Source organism: Sardina pilchardus, chromosome 4 (genome assembly GCF_963854185.1).
Source record: "Sardina pilchardus chromosome 4, fSarPil1.1, whole genome shotgun sequence".
Lineage (NCBI taxonomy): Eukaryota > Metazoa > Chordata > Actinopteri > Clupeiformes > Clupeidae > Sardina > Sardina pilchardus.
The window spans coordinates 40407149-40430292 of NC_084997.1; the positions used below are offsets into that span (position 1 = coordinate 40407149).

At 47.4% G+C, this 23144-nt stretch overlaps 1 protein-coding gene across 3 annotated transcripts in view; it reads right to left on the reverse strand.

The window, feature by feature from the left end:
- The window catches only part of slc37a1 (solute carrier family 37 member 1), a 40638-nt gene extending 18148 nt beyond the window's left edge, over positions 1-22490 (reverse strand). For 2 of the 3 annotated variants that reach the window (XM_062535491.1, XM_062535494.1), the window contains exons 1-10: positions 22397-22490; positions 19358-19601; positions 16391-16472; positions 16109-16214; positions 14094-14172; positions 13603-13738; positions 12912-12988; positions 6730-6896; positions 6266-6318; positions 6014-6079 (exon numbers count right to left, since the gene is read on the reverse strand). In XM_062535491.1, coding sequence (XP_062391475.1) covers positions 6014-6079; positions 6266-6318; positions 6730-6896; positions 12912-12988; positions 13603-13738; positions 14094-14172; positions 16109-16214; positions 16391-16472; positions 19358-19413 — 822 coding nt within the window. In that variant the 5' untranslated portion in view covers positions 19414-19601; positions 22397-22490. Of the gene's footprint in view, positions 1-6013; positions 6080-6265; positions 6319-6729; positions 6897-12911; positions 12989-13602; positions 13739-14093; positions 14173-16108; positions 16215-16390; positions 16473-19357; positions 19602-22176 lie in introns of all 3 variants that reach the window. The other variant, XM_062535493.1, reaches the window with a different exon arrangement.
- Between the last annotated feature and the right edge of the window lie 654 nt (positions 22491-23144).

Below are 23144 nucleotides of genomic sequence, written 5' to 3' on the forward strand. Positions count from 1 at the left end.
TCCATCACCCTCCCTCCTCTATCCAGCATCTCCATCACCCTCCCTCCTCTATCCAGCGTCTCCATCACCATCACCCTCCCTCCTCCATCCATCACCCTCCCTCCTCTATCCAGCATCTATATCACCATCACCCTCCCTCCTCTATCCAGCATCTATATCTCCATCACCCTCCCTCCTCTATCCAGCATCTCCATCACCCTCCCTCCTCTATCCAGCATCTATATCTCCATCACCCTCCCTCCTCTATCCAGCGTCTATATCACCATCACCCTCCCTCCTCTATCCAGCGTCTATATCACCATCACCCTCCCTCCTCTATCCAGCGTCTATATCACCATCACCCTCCCTCCTCTATCCAGCATCTCCATCACCCTCCCTCCTCTATCCAGCGTCTATATCTCCATCACCCTCCCTCCTCTATCCAGCATCTCCATCACCCTCCCTCCTCTATCCAGCGTCTATATCACCATCACCCTCCCTCCTCTATCCAGCATCTCCATCACCCTCCCTCCTCTATCCAGCATCACCATCACCCTCCCTCCTCTATCCAGCGTCTATATCACCCTCCCTCCTCTATCCAGCGTCTCCATCACCATCACCCTCCCTCCTCTATCCAGCGTCTATATCACCATCACCCTCCCTCCTCTATCCAGCATCTCCATCACCCTCCCTCCTCTATCCAGCGTCTATATCTCCATCACCCTCCCTCCTCTATCCAGCATCTCCATCACCCTCCCTCCTCTATCCAGCATCTATATCACCATCACCCTCCCTCCTCTATCCAGCGTCTATATCACCCTCCCCACCCCACCCCACCTCCTCATGAGGAGTCCTCTCCACACTCATTTCCCATCTGTGGCCAGAGCGTTACTCTGTGGCCATCTCAACGCCAGGACGGGTAAAGAAACAGATTAAGCCACCACAGAGACACACACACACACACACACACACACACACCACGCCAGGACTGGTAAAGAAACAGATTAAGCCACCACAAAGGGAGACATCACATCTAAGCACAACCAAGAAATCAAAACCAAAGTAAATTAGCAAACAAATATCATTTAAAACAAATAAATAGGACAAAGAGAAAGAAAGTACAACGTAAAGACGAATGATTTGACAGGACTGATAACGTTAAGGTCGCTATATGGAAGATCCCTTGAACCCCTCCCCTTTAGTAGGGGAGCCGTAGGCCTACTGGTTAGGGCTTCGAGCTTGTGACCGGAGGGTTGCCGGTTCGATCCCCAACCAGTCCACGGCTGAAGTGCCCTTGAGCAAGGCACCTAACCCCTCACTGCTCCCCGAGCGCCTCTGGTTGGGCAAGGCAGCTCACTGCTCTGGGTTAGTGTGTGATTCACCTCACTGTGTGTTCACTGTGTGCTGTGTGTGTTCACTAATTCGGTTAAATTGGGTTAAATGCAGAGAAACGAATTTCCCTCACGGGATCAAAAAAGTATATATTCTATTCTATTCTATTCTAATAGTGTAGAACCAGCGGCCTTTGTGCCACCTAACGAGAGAGGGAAATAGCGGCCTACAGTATGTGCCACCTAACGAGAAAGGGAAATAGCGGCCTACAGTATGTGCCACCTAACGAGAGAGGAATAGAGGGGAAGAGAGCGCTCTATGTGCCACCTAACGAGAGAGGAAGAGAGAAGAAGAGAGCGCTCTATGTGCCACCTAACGAGAGAGGAAGAGAGCGCTCTATGTGCCACCTAACGAGAGAGGAAGAGAGCGCTCTATGTGCCACCTAACGAGAGAGGAAGAGAGAGGAAGAGAGCGCTCTATGTGCCACCTAACGAGAGAGGAAGAGAGCGCTCTATGTGCCACCTAACGAGAGAGGAAGAGAGCACTCTATGTGCCACCTAACGAGGGAGGAAGAGAGAGGAAGAGAGCACTCTATGTGCCATCTAACGAGAGAGGAAGAGAGAGGAAGAGAGCGCTCTATGTGCCACCTAACGAGAGAGGAAGAGAGAGGAAGAGAGCGCTCTATGTGCCACCTAACGAGAGAGGAAGAGAGAGGAAGAGAGCGCTCTATGTGCCACCTAACGAGAGAGGAAGAGAGAAGAAGAGAGCACTCTATGTGCCACCTAACGAGAGAAGAAGAGAGCGCTCTATGTGCCACCTAACGAGAGAGGAAGAGAGAGGAAGAGAGCGCTCTATGTGCCACCTAACGAGAGAGGAAGAGAGCGCTCTATGTGCCACCTAACGAGAGAGGAAGAGAGCGCTCTATGTGCCACCTAACGAGAGAGGAAGAGAGAGGAAGAGAGCGCTCTATGTGCCACCTAACGAGAGAGGAAGAGAGCGCTCCATGTGCCACCTAACGAGAGAAGAAGAGAGAGGAAGAGAGCGCTCTATGTGCCACCTAACGAGAGAGGAAGAGAGAGGAAGAGAGCGCTCCATGTGCCACCTAACGAGAGAGGAAGAGAGAGGAAGAGAGCGCTCTATGTGCCACCTAACGAGAGAGGAAGAGAGAGGAAGAGAGCGCTCCATGTGCCACCTAACGAGAGAGGAAGAGAGAGGAAGAGAGCGCTCCATGTGCCACCTAACGAGAGAGGAAGAGAGAGGAAGAGAGCGCTCTATGTGCCACCTAACGAGAGAGGAAGAGAGAGGAAGAGAACGCTCTATGTGCCACCTAACGAGAGAGGAAGAGAGAGGAAGAGAACGCTCTATGTGCCACCTAACGAGAGAGGAAGAGAGCACTCTATGTGCCACCTAACGAGAGAGGAAGAGAGAAGAAGAGAGCGCTCTATGTGCCACCTAACGAGAGAGGAAGAGAGCGCTCTATGTGCCACCTAACGAGAGAGGAAGAGAGAGCTCTATGTGCCACCTAACGAGAGAGGAAGAGAGAGGAAGAGAGCGCTCTATGTGCCACCTAACGAGAGAAGAAGAGAGAGGAAGAGAGCGCTCTATGTGCCACCTAACGAGAGAGGAAGAGAGAGGAAGAGAGCGCTCCATGTGCCACCTAACGAGAGAGGAAGAGAGAGGAAGAGAGCGCTCTATGTGCCACCTAACGAGAGAGGAAGAGAGAGGAAGAGAGCGCTCTATGTGCCACCTAACGAGAGAGGAAGAGAGAAGAAGAGAGCGCTTTATGTGCCACCTAACAAGAGAGGAAGAGAGAAGAAGAGAGCGCTCTATGTGCCACCTAACGAGAGAGGAAGAGAGAGGAAGAGAGCACTCTATGTGCCACCTAACGAGAGAGGAAGAGAGCGCTCTATGTGCCACCTAACGAGAGAGGAAGAGAGAAGAAGAGAGCGCTCTATGTGCCACCTAACGAGAGAGGAAGAGAGAGGAAGAGAGCACTCTATGTGCCACCTAACGAGAGAGGAAGAGAGCGCTCTATGTGCCACCTAACGAGAGAGGAAGAGAGCGCTCTATGTGCCACCTAACGAGAGAAGAAGAGAGACAAGATGCTTCTGCCATCCACTGATTGCTGCCAAAGCAGAGTTAGCGAAGGAGACTAGTACTTAAACTATTAGCTATTAAACTATAAATTAGCCACTGAATAAATGTTTAGTTTAACTGTTTAAACTATTAGCCACTGAATAAAGCGAGTTAGCGAAGGAGACTTCTGTACTGTTTAAACTATTAGCCACTGAATAAAGCGAGTTAGCGAAAGAGACTTGTACTGTTTAAACTGTTAGCCACTAAATAAAGCGAGTTAGCGAAGGAGACTTGTACTGTTTAAACTATTAGCCACTGAATAAAGCAGAGTTAGCGAAGGAGACTTGAACGGTTTAAACTATTAGCCACTGAATAAAGCGAGTTAGCGAAGGAGACTTGAACTGTTTAAACTATTAGCCACTGAATAAAGCGAGTTAGCGTGTTTATTAGCCACTGAATAAAGCGAGTTAGCGTGTTTAAACTATTAGCCACTGAATAAAGCGAGTTAGCGTGTTTAAACTATTAGCCACTGAATAAAGCGAGTTAGTGAAGGAGACTTGTACTGTTTAAACTATTAGCCACTGAATAAAGTGAGTTAGCGAAGGAGACTTGTACTGTTTAAACTATTAGCCACTGAATAAAGCGAGTTAGTGATGGAGACTTGTACTGTTTAAACTATTAGCCACTGAATAAAGCAGAGTTAGCGAAGGAGACTTGAACTGTTTAAACTATTAGCCACTGAATAAAGCGAATTAGTGATGGAGACTTGTACTGTTTAAACTATCAGCCACTGAATAAAGCGAGTTAGCGAAGGAGACTTCTGTACTGTTTAAACTATTAGCCACTGAATAAAGCGAGTTAGCGAAGGAGACTTCTGTACTGTTTAAACTATTAGCCACTGAATAAAGCAGAGTTAGCGAAGGAGACTTGTACTGTTTAAACTATTAGCCACTGAATAAAGCAGAGTTAGCGAAGGAGACTTGAACGGTTTAAACTATTAGCCACTGAATAAAGCGAGTTAGCGAAGGAGACTTGAACTGTTTAAACTATTAGCCACTGAATAAAGCGAGTTAGCGTGTTTATTAGCCACTGAATAAAGCGAGTTAGCGTGTTTAAACTATTAGCCACTGAATAAAGCGAGTTAGCGTGTTTAAACTATTAGCCACTGAATAAAGCGAGTTAGCGAAGGAGATTTGTACTGTTTAAACTATTAGCCACTGAATAAAGTGAGTTAGCGAAGGAGACTTGTACTGTTTAAACTATTAGCCACTGAATAAAGCGAGTTAGTGATGGAGACTTGTACTGTTTAAACTATTAGCCACTGAATAAAGCAGAGTTAGCGAAGGAGACTTGTACTGTTTAAACTATTAGCCACTGAATAAAGTGGTGAATGATTTTCTCTGTGCTCTGCATCTGCCCTGTTGCTCATGGCTAAGGCTATTATGGCATAGGCTGCCATAGAGTCCCATAAAATAACATTCATTTAATAATTTACCATTTTTATCTGCGCTTCCCCTATTCCAAAGAACAGCATCCAAATGTGTGTGTGTGTGTGTGTGTGTGTGTGTGTGTGTGTGTGTGTGTGTGTGTGTGAGATATGAACACACCTGTGTTTTGCCTGGGTTGTACTGCAGGAGTGTGTGTGTGTGTGTGTGTGTGTGTGTGTGTGTGTGTGTGTGTGTGTGTGTGTGTGATATGAACACACCTGCGCTTTGCCTGGCTTGTACTGCAGGAGTGTGTGTGTGTGTGTGTGTGTGTGTGTGTGTGTCACACCTGTGCTTTGCCTGGCTTGTACTGCAGGAGTGTGTGTGTGTGTGTGTGTGTGTGTGTGTGTGTGTGTGTGTGTGTGTGTGTGTGTGTGTGTGTGTGTGTGTCACACCTGTGCTTTGCCTGGCTTGTACTGCAGGAGTGTGTGTGTGTGTGTGTGTGTGTGTGTGTGTGTGTGTGTGTGTGTGTGTGTGTGTGTGTGTCACACCTGTGCTTTGCCTGGCTTGTACTGCAGGAGTGTGTGTGTGTGTGTGTGTGTGTGTGTGTGTGTGTGTGTGTGTGTGTGTGTGTGTGTGTGTGTGTGTGTGTGTGTGTGTGTGTGTCACACCTGTGCTATGCCTGGCTTGTACTGCAGGAGTGTGTGTGTGTGTGTGTGTGTGTGTGTGTGTGTGTGTGTGTGTGTGTGTGTGTGTGTGTGTGTCACACCTGTGCTTGTGTGTGTGTGTGTGTGTGTGTCACACCTGTGCTTTGCCTGGCTTGTACTGCAGGAGTGTGTGTGTGTGTGTGTGTGTGTGTGTGTGTGTGTGTGTGTGTGTGTGTGTGTGTGTGTGTGTGTGTGTGTGTGTGTGTGTGTGTGTGTGTGTGTGTGTCACACCTGTGCTTTGCCTGGCTTGTACTGCAGGAGTGTGTGTGTGTGTGTGTGTGTGTGTGTGTGTGTGTGTGTGTGTGTGTGTGTGTGTGTGTGTGTGTGTGTGTGTGTGTCACACCTGTGCTATGCCTGGCTTGTACTGCAGGAGTGTGTGTGTGTGTGTGTGTGTGTGTGTGTGTGTGTGTGTGTGTGTGTGTGTGTCACACCTGTGCTTTGCCTGGCTTGTACTGCAGCAGTGTGTGTGTGTGTGTGTGTGTGATATGAACACACCTGTGCTTTGCCTGGCTTGTACTGCAGCAGTGCGTCCACTTGTCCATTACGTCCAGGTCGACCCCTCTGGAAGCAAAACATTCCATTTCAAATCCAGAACAATAAGACCCAAAACACTATGTGTGTGTGCGTGCGTGCGTGCGTGCGTGCGTAGGTGCGTGCGTGCGTGCGTGTGTGTGTGTGTGCGTGCGTGCGTGGGTGCGTGCGTGCGTGCGTGCGTGCGTGCGTGCGTGCGTGCGTGCGTGTACTCACAGTAGTGGCTCTGGATGTATTCTGTGTGCAGACATTTCTCAGGTCATTTGGATCTGCAGCAGAAGAGGACGGATCATACAGATTAACGCCACACACAGACACACACACACACACACACACACACACATGAAGGGACATGTGCACACACACACACACGAAGGGACATGCACACACACATACACACAGAAAGGGATAGGCAGCCACACACACACACATATACACACAAAAAGGGACATGCACCCCCCCCCCCACACACACACACACACACACACACACACACACGAGGGGACATGTACACATACATGCACACAGGAAGGGATAGGCACCCACACCCCCCCCCCCCCCCCCCCCACACACACACACACACACAAGGGGACATGTACACATACATGCACACAGGAAGGGATAGGCACCCACACACCCCCCCCCCACACACACACACACACACCCACACACACACTCACGTTCGATGAGGAAGAGGAAGCAGACGATCCCCATGGCGATGATGATGAGGCCGGGCACGATGAAGGACATGCCCCAGTTGGACGAGACCCAACAGCCCGCGATCAGAGAGCCCAGGATATTACCCACCGATGTGTGGGAGTTCCACACACCCATCACCAGACCTCTCCTACACACACACACACACACACACACACAACACAGATCAGAGAGCCCAGGATATTACCCACCGATGTGTGGGAGTTCCACACACCCATCACCAGACCTCTCCTACACACACACACACACACAACACAGATCAGAGAGCCCAGGATATTACCCACCGATGTGTGGGAGTTCCACACACCCATCACCAGACCTCTCCTACACACACACACACACACAACACAGATCAGAGAGCCCAGGATATTACCCACCGATGTGTGGGAGTTCCACACACCCATCACCAGACCTCTCCTACACACACACACACACACACACACACACACACAACACAGATCAGAGAGCCCAGGATGTTGCCCACCGATGTGTGGGAGTTCCACACACCCATCACCAGACCTCTCCTACACACACACACACACACACACACAACACAGATCAGAGAGCCCAGGATGTTGCCCACCCACATGTGAGAGTTCCACACACCCATCACCAGACCTCTCCTACACACACACACACACACACACACACACACACACACAACACAGATCAGAGAGCCCAGGATATTACCCACCGATGTGTGGGAGTTCCACACACCCATCACCAGACCTCTCCTACACACACACACACACACACACAACACACACACACACACACAACACAGATCAGAGAGCCCAGGATATTACCCACCCACATGTGAGAGTTCTACACACCCATCACCAGACCTCTCCTACACACACACACACACACACACACACACAGATCAGAGAGCCCAGGATATTACCCACCCACATGTGAGAGTTCTACACACCCATCACCAGACCTCTCCTACACACACACACACACACACACACACACACACACAACACAGATCAGAGAGCCCAGGATATTACCCACCCACATGTGAGAGTTCCACACACCCATCACCAGACCTCTCCTGCACACACACACACACACACACACACACACACACTAGGGGTGTGCATCTTCATCACTGAGGCGATAACACATGCATCTCGATACACTGCCAACGATACGATACATTGAAGATCCATATGAAATGACCGCCGATAAAGATACGATACGATTCTCCCACCTACTGCAATACAGTGCCATTTGCGACAATGCGACACAGTGCGATACGATAGGAATCTATGCCATGCAAACGCATATTATGCCAGTGGGGCAAGAAAGATTATGCCAGTGGGGATAAAATTGGGATTATGTCAGTGGGGATAACGTTGGGATTATGCCAGTGGGGATAAAATTGGGATTATGCCAGTGGGGATAACGTTGGGATTATGCCAGTGGGGATAAAATTGGCATTATGCCAGTGGGGATAACGTTGGGATTATGCCAGTGGGGATAAAATTGGGATTATGTCGCCGCTGACTGGTCGTGCTCAGTGCTGCTGCTGGCCATTCCGATGCCCTGAGCCAAATGAATAATAAATCTATAAAGTTGTTTAGTTGATTGTGATGAATCCTAAACTGAAATGCAAACGGCTAAAGTCCCTGCTGAAAAAACAAGAAACCAGTTTATGCATCTGAGGAAGCTGGTCAAGCTGGTGTGCAGCATGCAGCCTGTCGTGTGGGATACAGCTGGTGTGAGATGGTGATGCTGGTGTGTGTGTGTGTGTGTGTGTGTGACCAGCCTGTCGTGTGGGATACAGTGGTGTGAGATGGTGATGCTGGTGTGTGTGTGGGTGTGTGTGTGTGACCAGCCTGTCGTGTGGGATACAGCTGGTGTGAGATGGTGATGCTGGTGTGTGTGTGGGTGTGTGTGTGTGACCAGCCTGTCGTGTGGGATACAGCGGTGTGAGATGGTGATGCTGGTGTGTGTGTGGGTGTGTGTGTGTGACCAGCCTGTCGTGTGGGATACAGCTGGTGTGAGATGGTGATGCTGGTGTGTGTGTGGGTGTGTGTGTGTGTGTGTGACCAGCCTGTCGTGTGGGATACAGCTGGTGTGAGATGGTGATGCTGGTGTGTGTGTGGGTGTGTGTGTGTGACCAGCCTGTCGTGTGGGATACAGCTGGTGTGAGATGGTGATGCTGGTGTGTGTGTGGGTGTGTGTGTGTGTGTGTGACCAGCCTGTCGTGTGGGATACAGCTGGTGTGAGATGGTGATGCTGGTGTGTGTGTGGGTGTGTGTGTGACCAGCCTGTCGTGTGGGATACAGCTGGTGTGAGATGGTGATGCTGGTGTGTGTGTGGGTGTGTGTGTGTGACCAGCCTGTCGTGTGGGATACAGCTGGTGTGAGATGGTGATGCTGGTGTGGGTGTGTGTGTGTGTGTGTGACCAGCCTGTCGTGTGGGATACAGCTGGTGTGAGATGGTGATGCTGGTGTGTGTGTGTGGGTCTGTGTGTGTGTGTGTGTGACCAGCCTGTCGTGTGGGATACAGCTGGTGTGAGATGGTGATGCTGGTGTGTGTGTGTGGGTCTGTGTGTGTGTGTGTGTGACCAGCCTGTCGTGTGGGATACAGCTGGTGTGAGATGGTGATGCTGGTGTGTGTGTGTGGGTCTGTGTGTGTGTGTGTGTGACCAGCCTGTCGTGTGGGATACAGCGGTGTGAGATGGTGATGCTGGTGTGTGTATGGGTGTGTGTGTGTGTGTGTGTGTGTGACCAGCCTGTCGTGTGGGATACAGCGGTGTGAGATGGTGATGCTGGTGTGGGTGTGTGTGTGTGACCAGCCTGTCGTGTGGGATACAGCTGGTGTGAGATGGTGATGCTGGTGTGTGTGTGTGTGTGTGTGTGTGTGTGTGTGACCAGCCTGTCGTGTGGGATACAGCGGTGTGAGATGGTGATGCTGGTGTGTGTGTGGGTGTGTGTGTGTGTGACCAGCCTGTCGTGTGGGATACAGCTGGTGTGAGATGGTGATGCTGGTGTGTGTGTGGGTGTGTGTGTGTGTGACCAGCCTGTCGTGTGGGATACAGTGGTGTGAGATGGTGATGCTGGTGTGTGTGTGGGTGTGTGTGTGTGACCAGCCTGTCGTGTGGGATACAGCTGGTGTGAGATGGTGATGCTGGTGTGTGTGTGGGTGTGTGTGTGTGACCAGCCTGTCGTGTGGGATACAGCTGGTGTGAGATGGTGATGCTGGTGTGTGTGTGGGTGTGTGTGTGTGACCAGCCTGTCGTGTGGGATACAGCTGGTGTGAGATGGTGATGCTGGTGTGTGTGTGGGTGTGTGTGTGTGACCAGCCTGTCGTGTGGGATACAGCGGTGTGAGATGGTGATGCTGGTGTGTGTGTGGGTGTGTGTGTGTGACCAGCCTGTCGTGTGGGATACAGCTGGTGTGAGATGGTGATGCTGGTGTGTGTATGGGTGTGTGTGTGTGTGTGTGTGTGTGACCAGCCTGTCGTGTGGGATACAGCGGTGTGAGATGGTGATGCTGGTGTGTGTGTGGGTGTGTGTGTGTGACCAGCCTGTCGTGTGGGATACAGCGGTGTGAGATGGTGATGCTGGTGTGTGTATGGGTGTGTGTGTGTGTGTGTGTGTGACCAGCCTGTCGTGTGGGATACAGCGGTGTGAGATGGTGATGCTGGTGTGTGTGTGGGTGTGTGTGTGTGTGTGTGTGTGACCAGCCTGTCGTGTGGGATACAGCTGGTGTGAGATGGTGATGCTGGTGTGTGTGTGGGTGTGTGTGTGTGACCAGCCTGTCGTGTGGGATACAGCTGGTGTGAGATGGTGATGCTGGTGTGTGTGTGGGTGTGTGTGTGTGACCAGCCTGTCGTGTGGGATACAGCTGGTGTGAGATGGTGATGCTGGTGTGTGTGTGGGTGTGTGTGTGTGTGACCAGCCTGTCGTGTGGGATACAGCTGGTGTGAGATGGTGATGCTGGTGTGTGTGTGGGTGTGTGTGTGTGACCAGCCTGTCGTGTGGGATACAGCTGGTGTGAGATGGTGATGCTGGTGTGTGTGTGGGTGTGTGTGTGTGTGTGTGTGTGTGTGTGACCAGCCTGTCGTGTGGGATACAGCTGGTGTGAGATGGTGATGCTGGTGTGTGTGTGGGTGTGTGTGTGTGACCAGCCTGTCGTGTGGGATACAGCTGGTGTGAGATGGTGATGCTGGTGTGTGTGTGGGTGTGTGTGTGTGTGTGTGTGTGTGTGTGACCAGCCTGTCGTGTGGGATAAAGCTGGTGTGAGATGGTCATGCTGGTGACCAGCATGCCAAACTTGACATTGCAAGTTCAAGATGGTCATGCTGGTTTGCTAGAACCAGCTGAAGGTATGTTTTCGCAAGAGTTTTGCTGGTCTAGCTGGTCAACCATCATAGGGTGGTCAAACAAGCTGGTTAACAAGCTGGTCAACCAGCAAACCACCTTAAACTGGTCAGGCTGTTTTTTTCAGCAGGGGAATGTGTTTCAGTTGGCTCACATGTGCTTCATGCAAATGCTTGGGAAACGAATTCCTGGGACTCACCAATTCCATTCTCCTAAGGTTACGTGGTGGACTAGTGTCGACATTATCGTCCATGTTCCTAAGGTAACACAGTGGACTAGCATTTATATTCTTGTTCTTAAGGTAACGCAGTGGACTAGTATCGACATTATCGTCCATGTTCCTAAGCTAACGTAGTGGACTAGTATCGACATTATCGTCCATGTTCCTAAGCTAACGTAGTGGACTAGTATCGACATTATCGTCCATGTTCCTAAGGTAACGTAGTGGACTAGTATTTATATTCTCGTTTCTAAGGTAACGTAGTGGACTAGTGTCGACATTATCGTCCATGTTCCTAAGCTTACATAGTGGACTAGCGTCGACATTATCGTCCATGTTCCTAAGCTTACATAGTGGACTAGCGTCGACATTATCGTCCATGTTCCTAAGCTTACGTAGTGGACTAGTATCGACATTATCGTCCATGTCCCTAAGGTAACGTAGTGGACTAGTATTTATATTCTCGTTTCTAAGGTAACGTAGTGGACTAGTGTCGACATTATCGTCCATGTTCCTAAGGTAACGTAGTGGACTAGTATCCACATTATCGTCCATGTTCCTAAGCTAACGTAGTGGACTAGTATCGACATTATCGTCCATGTTCCTAAGCTAACACAGTGGACTAGTATCGACATTATCGTCCATGTTCCTAAGGTAACGTAGTGGACTAGTATTTATATTCTTGTTTCTAAGGTAACGTAGTGGACTAGTCTAGTATTTATATTCTTGAATTATACATGATACACACACACACACACACAAAAACAAGCACACATAGACATGATACACACAAACACTTAAAGGGATATTCCGCCATTTGTGGAAATACGCTCATTTTCCACCTTCCCTCGAGCAAAACAATCGATATTTACCTTGTTCCCGTTCATCCAGCCATTCTGTGAGTCTGGCGATACAACTTTTAGCTTCAGCCTAGCATAGATCATTGAATCGGATTAGACCATTAGCTTCTCGCCTGCTAGCTTCATGTTTGAAAGTGACTAAGATTTCTGGTAATTTTCCCATTTAAAACGTGTCTCCTCTCAAGTTAGAAAGTGCAATAAGACCAACTGAAAATGAAACCTGGCATTTTTCTAGGCTGATTTGACATGGAACTACACTCTCATCTGGCGTAATAATCAAGGCAACTTGCAGCTACTGGCACTACTACTGCTTGTTGTCTATGGGGACTATTTTCAGATGCTGCGTACAATATCACTGCGCCTGCAAGTTGCCTTGATTATTACGCCAGATGAGAGTGTAGTTCCATGTCAAATCAGCCTAGAAAAACGCCAGGTTTCATTTTCAGTTGGTCTTATTGCACTTTCTAACTTGAGAGGAGACACGTTTTAAATGGGAAAATTACCAGAAATCTTAGTCACTTTTAAACATGAAGCTAGCAGACGAGAAGCTAATGGTCTCATCCGATTCAATGATCTATGCTAGGCTGAAGCTAAAAGTTGTATCGCCAGACTCACAGAATGGCTGGATGAACGGGAACAAGGTAAATATCGATTGTTTTGTTCGAGGGGAGGTGGAAAATGAGCGTATTTCCAAAAATGGCGGAATATCCCTTTAAGAAGTGTACGTACCTTCCTTTGCCAAACCAGTTTCCAATGCAAGTGACTACACTGGGCCAACCTGTAGTCTGGACCAGGCCATTGGCCACCTAAACACACACACACACACACACACACACACACACACACACACACACATACACACACACACACACACACACACACACACATTTGAATGCTTTTGTTTTGGCCCAAAGGCAATATCTTGGAAAGAGATCATAGCATAGCAACACATACGCAGTGTGTGCGGGTCTATATGTGTGTGAGTGTGTGTTTAATAAAAATGTCTTTCAAAATAAAAGCCCCCCGAAACAGAATAAGAAAAGGGCAAAACAATATAAATGAAAATAATAATAATAATAATAGAATACATTAATAAAAAAAAGATCGAAAGTCGAATTGAATCGAAAATTAAATCTAATCGAGGATTTGGAAAATCGTGACACCCCTTATAAATTGTGTTATAGGTGACGTACGGGTATGAGGCAACATGAACCGTCAACACACACATGCTCCACACACACACACACACACACACACACACACACACACACACACACGCCATGAACCGTCAAAACCACACGAAGCTCACATGCTCATGTTGTATGAGTGTGTGTGTGTGTGTGTGTACCTGGATGAATATGTAGAACCCTAGAGAGTGGATATTGTAGGTGTGTGTGTGTGTGTGTGTGTGTGTGTGTACCTGGATGAAGATGTAGAACCCTAGAGAGTGGATATTGTAAATGTACCCAAAACCAAACAGACAGGTGAAGAGCCCACTGGTTATCATGCCAACTGTGAGGTAGAGACGGATGGGTAGGCGTTCACCAATGATGCCACTGCAAGGCGCACAAAGATGACATCACATATTAGTGCAGGCTTATAATGATGACCTGTGAAGACTGGTGATACATAGTGAATAAGATACATGATCTCTAGCACACGGGCTCAGTGTAGTGTAAGAGGTGTGTGTGTGTGTGTGTGTGTGTGTGTTACCTGAAATACATGATGTCTAGCACACGGGCTCAGTGTAGTGTAAGAGGTGTGTGTGTGTGTGTGTGTGTGTGTGTGTGTTACCTGAGATACATGATCTCTAGCACACAGGCTCAGTGTAGTGTAAGAGGTGTGTGTGTGTGTGTGTGTGTGTGTGTGTGTGTGTGTGTGTGTGTGTGTGTGTGTGTGTGTGTGTGTTACCTGAGATACATGCCCACAGCGTAAGCACAGAGAAAGGAGTAGTCCATGGCTCCAAGAAGCTGCTTATAGTTACTCTTATCTGCACACATAGCAAAACACACACACACGTTATACACACACACACACACACACACACACACACACACGTTATATACACACACACACACACACACACACGTTATATATACACACACACACACACACACACACGTTACACACACGTTACACACACACACACACACACGTTATATATACACACACACACACACACACACGTTACACACACGTTATATACACACACACACGTTACATACACACACACACATGTATTCTATGCACAGGTGGGCAGAGAGAAGGTGCCAGAGTCCAGAACTTCAGTTACTCTGTTAGAGGCCCAGACCTTAAAGGGGAGATAGAATGACCAGACCTTAAAGGGGAGATAGAATGACCAGACCTTAAAGGGGAGATAGAATGACCAGACCTTAAAGGGGAGATAGAATGACCTGACCTTAAAGGGGAGATAGAATGACCTGACCTTAAAGGGGAGATAGAATGGTTCTGTATTCTATTAAGGGTGATAGAATGGTTTTGTATTCTATAAAGGGGTGATAGAATGGTTCTGTATTCTATAAAGGGGAGATAGAATGGTTCTGTATTCTATAAAGGGGTGATAGAATGGTTCTGTGTTCTATAAAGGGGAGATAGAATGGTTCTGTATTCTGTAAAGGGGAGATGTGGAGTCCTTGTCCTTGTGGAGACATGGCAGTGTGTGTGTCCGTGTCTGTGTGTGTGTCTCTGTGTGTGTCCGTGTGTGTGTCCTTGTGGAGACATGGCAGTGTGTGTGTCCGTGTCTGTGTGTGTGTCTCTGTGTGTGTCCGTGTGTGTGTCCTTGTGGAGACATGGCAGTGTGTGTGTCCGTGTGTGTGTGTGTCTCTGTGTGTGTGTCCGTGTGCAGTGCTTCCCCTACAATGTATTTAGCAGCGACACAGCGCCACCGCTGGATTTTATGTGCCACTGCAACGTCTTCACTTGATCAGTGATGTCAGCACAATTAGGCCTACTTGCGTCATCGTTGAACTTGTGTGTGTGTGTGTGTGGTTCTATGGTATGCTTACCTGTGTGTGAGTGTGAGTGTGAGTGTGTGTGTGTTTCTTTTTTTTTTTTAAAGATTATTTTTTTGGGCTTTTTATGCCTTTAATTGGACAGGACAGTAGAGAGAATGACAGGAAGCGAGAGGGAGAGAGAGTCGGGGTGGGATCCGGAAAGGACCACGGGGCGGGAATCGAACCCGGGTCGCCGGCGTGCGGTGCAGGTGCCCCAGCCAGCTGCGCCACGGCTGGGGCCGTGTGTGTGTTTCTATGGTATGCTTACATGTGTGTGTGTGTGTGTGTGTGTGTGTGTGTGTGTGTGTGTGTGTGTGTGTGTGTGTATAGTTCTATGATATGCTTACGTGTGTGTGTGTGTGTGTGTGTGTGTGTTTGGTTGTATGGCATGCTTACGTGTGTGTGTGTGTGTGTGTGTGTGTGTGTGTGTGGTTGTGTGTGTGTGTGTGTGTGTGTGTGTGTGTGTGTGTGTGTGTGTGTGTGTGGTTGTGTGGTATGCTTACGTGTGTGTGTGTGTGTGTGTGTGTGTGTGTGGTTGTGTGGTATGCTTACGTGTGTGTGCGTGTGTGTGTGTGTGTGGTTGTGTGGTATGCTTATGTGTGTGTGTGTGTGTGGTATGCTTACGTGTGTGTGTGTGTGTGTGTGTGGTTGTGTGGTATGCTTACATGTGTGTGTGTGTGTGTGTGTGTGTGTGTGTGTGTGTGTGTGTGGTTTTGTGGTATGCTTACGTGTGTGTGTGTGTGTGTGTGTGTGTGTGTGTGTGTGTGTGTGTGTGTGTGTGTGTGGTATGCTTACGTGTGTGTGTGTGTGTGTGTGTGTGGTTGTGTGGTATGCTTACATGTGTGTGTGTGTGTGTGTGTGTGGTTTTGTGGTATGCTTACGTGTGTGTGTGTGTGTGTGTGGTATGCTTACCAAAGGGCTTCCAGCTGCAGTCTGTTTGGATCTGAGGCTGCTGGCTGCTGCTGCTTGCGCCTTCAGACAGTTCAGTCATCACAGAGCAGTTCTTATGAAGCTCACTCTACACACACACACACACACACACACACACACACACACACACACACACACACACACACACACACACACACACACACAGTTCAGTCATCACAGAACAGTTCTCATGGAGCTCAATGTGTGTGTGTGTGTGGTAGTGTGTGTGTGTGGAAGTGTGTGTATGAGTGTGAGTGCGGTTACCTTGACGATGCTGATGGGTTTTCTGGAGAGGTGAAAACTGGTATACAGCAGGAAGGTGAGAATGAAGGTGAACGCCCGATACCTACTCCCCACACACACACACACACACACACACACACACACACAGGGTCAAGGTGAGAATGAAGGTGAACGCCCAATACCTACTCCCCCCACACACACACAGACACACACAGGGGTCAATTTTCGCCAGAGTTACACTTTAAACACTGCTAGCTAAAGACAATGCTAACACAGTCCCTTTTTATGCTAGCTTTAAACACTGCTAACACAGTTCCTTTCTATGCTAGCTATAGAGCGCAACAGTCCCGCCCACAGCCGATTCCGGAAGTACAAATTCAATGCAATCTCTCCATTGACAATTGGCATTTAAGCCATAAAATCGTGACCATCCATAATAGACTGAAAGGAGGCATTTTTGTCTTAATGGTTTTAATGAATTAGGAGAGGTTGCGCATAACCACAGAGCTGTCATGAACATGAGGCATACACTCAGTTTCTCTCTCTCTCTCTCTTTCCCTCTCACTGAAACACACACACACACACACACATTCTAACAGACACATGTCCACACCCACATAAACACACACTGTCGTTGGAGATCAAAGTCCATCAAATAATGTTTACCGCACACACACACACACACACACACACACACACACACACACAGACAAATTAAACACATTCTGGCTGACCTCTCCCTTTACTTGTCTTTTACAGATCCAGGCACACCGGCAGGGACAGGGCGAGGGGACAACAGACTACTAATGCTACACTGCTAATGCTACTGGTACACACTGCTAATGCTACACTGCTTATGCTACTGCTACAAACTGCTAATGCTACTGGTACACACTACTAATGCTACACTGCTAATGCTACTGGTACACACTGCTGATGCTACACTGCTAATACTACACTGCTTATGCTACACTGCTTATGCTACTGGTACACACTGCTGATGTTACACTGTTAATGCTACACTGCTAATGCTACACTGCTTATGCTACTGGTACACACTGCTGATGTTACACTGTTAATGCTACACTGCTAATGCTACTGGTACACACTGCTGATGTTACACTGCTAATGCTTCACTGCAAATACTACACTGCTAATACTACTGCTACACACTGCTAATGCTACACTGCTAATGCTACTGGTACACACTGCTAATGCTACACTGTTAATGCTTCACTGCTAATACTACACTGCTAATGCTACTGGTACATACTGCTAATGCTACACTGCTAATGCTACTGGTACATACTGCTAATGCTACACTGCTAATGCTACACTGCTAATGCTACTGGTACATACTGCTAATGCTACACTGCTAATGCTACACTGCTAATGCTACTGGTACATACTGCTGATACATACTGCTGATACTACACTGTTAATGTTACTGCTAATACTACACTGCCAATGCTACTGGTACATACTGCTAATGCAACACTGCTAATACTACTGGTACACACTGCTAATGCTACACTGCTAATACTACTGGTACACACTGCTGATACTACACTGCTAATGTTACACTGCTAATGTTACACTGCTAATACTACACTGCTAATGTTACACTGCTAATGCTACTGGTACATACTGCTAATGCGACACTGGTAATGCTACACTGTTTATGTTACACTGTTAATGCTACTGGTACATACTGCTAATGCTACATTGCTAATACTACACGGCTAATGCTACTGGTACATACTGTTAATGCTACACTGTTAATACTACACTGCTAATATTACACTGCTAATGCTACACTGCTAATGCTGCACTGCTAATGCTACTGGTACATATTGCTAATGCTACACTGCTAATACTACACTGCCAATGCTACTGGTACACACTGCTAATGCTACACTGCTAATGCTACTGGTACACATTGCTAATGCTACACTGCTAATGCTACTGGTACACATTGCTAATACTACACTGCTAATGCTACTAGTTGAAGAGTCAGGTATTGGGTGAAATGAAGGGGCTTTGTTTCATAGTGAAGTAAGGTATTTATAAAGGGTGTTTCATAGTGACTGGTAAATGTTCTGTTGGTAATGGTGCTTTTATCATTCTAATTCCTTCGGAACTAATCTGTTCAAAACATACGTCTGTTGTTTGAACTACATGGACAATCTGAACAAATCGTACTGAATCACGTTGTATCGCAGTAGGGCTGCTCGATTATGGTAAAAATCATTATCACGATTATTTTGTTCAATATTGAGATTATGATTATTCACACACACACACACACACACACACACACACACACACACAGATAAACTCACACTCACACACACACACACACACACACACACACACACACACACAGAGATAAACTCACAGACAGACACACACACACACACAGATAAACTCACACACATACACACACACACACACACAGATAAACTCACACATACACACATACACAGATAAACTCTCTCACACACACACACACACACACACACACACACACACACACACACACACACACACACACACACAGATAAACTCACACACACACACACACAGATAAACTCACACACACACACACACACACACACACACACACACACACAAACTCTCTCACACACACACACACACACACACACACACACACACACACACACACACAGATAAACTCTCTCACACACACACACACACACACACACACACACACACACACACACACACACACACACACACACACACACAGATAAACTCACACATACACACACACACACACACAGATAAACTCACACACACACACACACACACACACACACACACACACACACACACACACACACAGATAAACTCACACACACACGTATACACACACACTCACACACACACACACACACACACACACACAGACAAACTCACACACACACGTAGACAGACACACACACACACACACACAGATAAACTCACCATTGGTCCCTGTGGAAGGATGTGAGGAAGCGAATACCAGGGGGTACTGGCGCCATGACAACAAATCAGGCACACACACACACACACACACACACACAGACACTTTTAAACAAAAACAAACACACACACACACACACACACACACACACACACACACACAGAGAGGTTCAGATAAACACTAATGCACACGCACACACACTCTCATGGTCTTTCATGTTGACATCCTCAAAAGATGCTCCAGCCCCTAGAATAGAGACAGTGAGGGACAAGAGAGAAAGAGAGGGAGAGAGAGAGAGGGAGAGAGAGAGAGGGAGAGAGAGAGAGTTCAACAGCCATTTATTAGATCATTTCTATAACCATGAAATCATGATGTGCCTCATACAAAACCACACACACACACACACACACACACACACACACACACATGCACACACGCACACACGCACACACACACACACACACACACACATATTCAGACAAATAAAAACCATACAAACATACATAAATATATTCACACATATAAAAACTAGAAAATCACTCAGAGAGCGCAGACCTCCGCCTGTATTGTTCTTCCTAGGTTGTCATACATTTGAACCTAAACTATTCAGATCGCCACCAGTTCAGTTACCACAGGCCTGATGTGTAATCTCAATCAATCAACGCCGGCTGCAATAATACCTGTCTAAAAAGCTTACAGCCTATACAAAATGCAGCTGCTCGCACACTCACTAGGACCAAAACATATGAACATATTTCCCACATCTATAGCATCTCTACATTGGTTACCTGTTAAAAGTCGCATTGACTAGAATTCTACTTCTACCATACAAAGCCATAAATGGCAGGGCACCCGAATATATTAAAGATCTTCTAGTCCCATATAATCCACCTAGACCCTTTTGATCACAAAATACTGGACTTCTTGTAATTCCAAGAATTTCAAAAACTACAGTAGGAGGCAGAGCCTTTTGTTACCGCACACCTCTGCTCTGGAATAATCTTCCTCCCTCAATTCGATTAGCAGACACCCTCCCTATGTTCAAGTCTAGACTTAAAACATATCTCTTTAGCGCTTCCCATAGTTAGGTATGGTGCAGTGTGGAACTTCAACCACTTCAGGGTCTTATTGGAACGGACCACCTCTTCTGTGGGCTTGTGTGACTGGTGCCCCAGTCATGCGTCCCATGGTGGCTACTGACCACACCTGTGCTGGTGCTGACTACCCTCCACCATGCCTTAGTTATGCTGCTTTAGCATAGCGCTGACTACCCTCCACCATGCCTTAGTTATGCTGCTATAGCGCTGTCAAGGACTTCTCATGTGTTTTGCCGTACAACTCCTCTTCTCCCCTCTCCCTCTGTCTCTCTCAACTCTCCCTCTTTCCCCCTCTCTCCCTCTGTCTCTCTCAACTCTGCCTCTTTCCCCCTCTCTCTGTCCTGTCATTCAACTCCCTCCCTCTCCCCCTCTGCCTTTTCCCTCTATAGTATAATAATTTGTATCCCCATTGATATGCTTATCAATACCAACCATCATGACTTAAAGTAATACTAACCCACTTTATTTCTCTTCCCTTTCCCCTATATATCACCTGTGAGGTAAACCATTACCAGTCATCAGCCATCTTTGTGCCTGGCCCTCATCACACCTGAAGTCCCATCCCTCTGACTGCCATTGCCATCGTCATCCCTATGACTGCCCTACCATCGCCTGCTGTGGTTCCCCGCCCGGATCCCTGGCCCACGCATCCTAGCGACCCATTACTTTCCGAAATTACTAATGGATTACTAATGGACAATTTATTCCCTACACTGGACTGTTTGAACCTTTTGATACTACAAATGACTTTACTGTAGCCTACTGTAACTGACCCTAGGCAGATGGGTTGGGCCCTTGAGTCGTGAGGTTTCTTCTTCCTATATGTAATATGTATCTCCAATTCCAGGGAGTTTTTCCTTGCCCCTGTTACTCATGAGCTCTCTTTGAATGTGTAACACTCTGTAAAGCGCCATGAGACGTGTATGTGTAATGTTTTGCCGCTCTATAAGTGAAATTAAATTGAAATTGAAATCAATTCAATATTACATTCAATATGCTTTTTTATATACATTCACTATAATCAATTCAATATCAAATTCAATATGCTTTTTTATATACATTTACTATAATCAATTCAATATTCAATTCAATATGCTTTTTCATGCTTTTGTTCTACTGCTCAGAGTCCTGACGTCTGTTGACACAATTACAGACTGGAACAGCCTCTCCTGAACAGCCACACCTTGAGGACTGCGCGCACGCACACACACACACACACACACACACACACACACACACACACACACACACACATACACATACACATACACATACACACACACACACACACACACACACACACACACACACACACACACACACACACCTTGAGGACTGTACTAGTGGCACACTAGTACAACCCAATGCCACAACCTGCCACTAGTCACTGCTACAGGTACCCCATCTCTGCCCCTACCCCAATCACTGCTACAGGTAGCGTACCCATCTCTGCCCCTACCCCAATCACTGCTACAGGTAGCGTACCCCATCTCTGCCCCTACCCCAATCACTGCTACAGGTAGTGTACATGTCTGAACACTCCAGCTGCCTCAGCTGCTTCACTGCATCCTCCGTCCAGTCCGATCACAGCAAAACTACCAGACAGACCACAACACACCCATCACACACAACTAACCCTCCAACTTCTAGATGCTTCCTTGTCCAGCAGCGACTAACTTCCGATCCACATCAATTCACAGAGCACAAATCTGCCTGTGACCTACCGGTTAGATCTTTGACTTCAGCTGACGGTAACTCAAAGTTAGACCCTGTGAGTCCCGTGGATCGGACAGCATTTCAGATCGGAGTTCAAACTAATCAGACAACACAGCCAACATCAGCGCAGAAGAGCCTCCCGCGTCATCACTCAGAAGCCACGGTCTGCTCAACTGTGTCCCGTATTCTGCCTGTCCTTCCGTTCTACTGGATATGTGTTTATCTTACCGGGGTCGAGAAGGCTACGGAACCACGGCCGAGTCGTTTCTTTACGTGCTTGTGTGGCACACTTCCTCATTCAGCCCTTGCAGACTGGACAAACAGCTCGCGCTGCTCACTACACTGACGTCACTACACGGAACTGGTTTCGCGTGCACACGGTGCGCTCGTGGCCCGCCTCCGGCGACTCCGCTCGTTTCTCTGATGTCGTCGTTGGGAGAAGTATCCCGTCATCGGAAAACTAAATGAATACCTGTGTTATCGATGTTGTATTGAACACAGGAACTACATACATGGAAGCAAAACGCCACCTCGTATATAATTTTACTCAGAAAATTTTTTGCCAGATAACTCTGTTCTCCTCCAAGGCCAGGACTGGCTCAGCCGACGGAATGATATGGACACTGGATTGTTTTAATAAACAATCTTTATCGCACTTTGTTTTTTTTCCCTTTCTAATTTATTTTAAAAATAGTCTCGAAGCTATACACTCAGACTTACGGGGAAAAGAATGTCCATAGGCGTTTTAAAGAACAGAGAACCTGTTCTTTAACCGGTTCCGTTCAGGATTCTTTGCTACAGGGAACCGGCCCACAATTCTCAAGTTTTGAACCGAACCAAGGATGCATCATCATTGCATCAAAACAAAAGTTAAAGACATATGCACATGGAGAATGATATGAACAGTTCTCGTGAAAATGACAGAACATTTAAAATGCTAGCCTACCGTCTGAAGTGCTAGTTGACTATAGTTTTG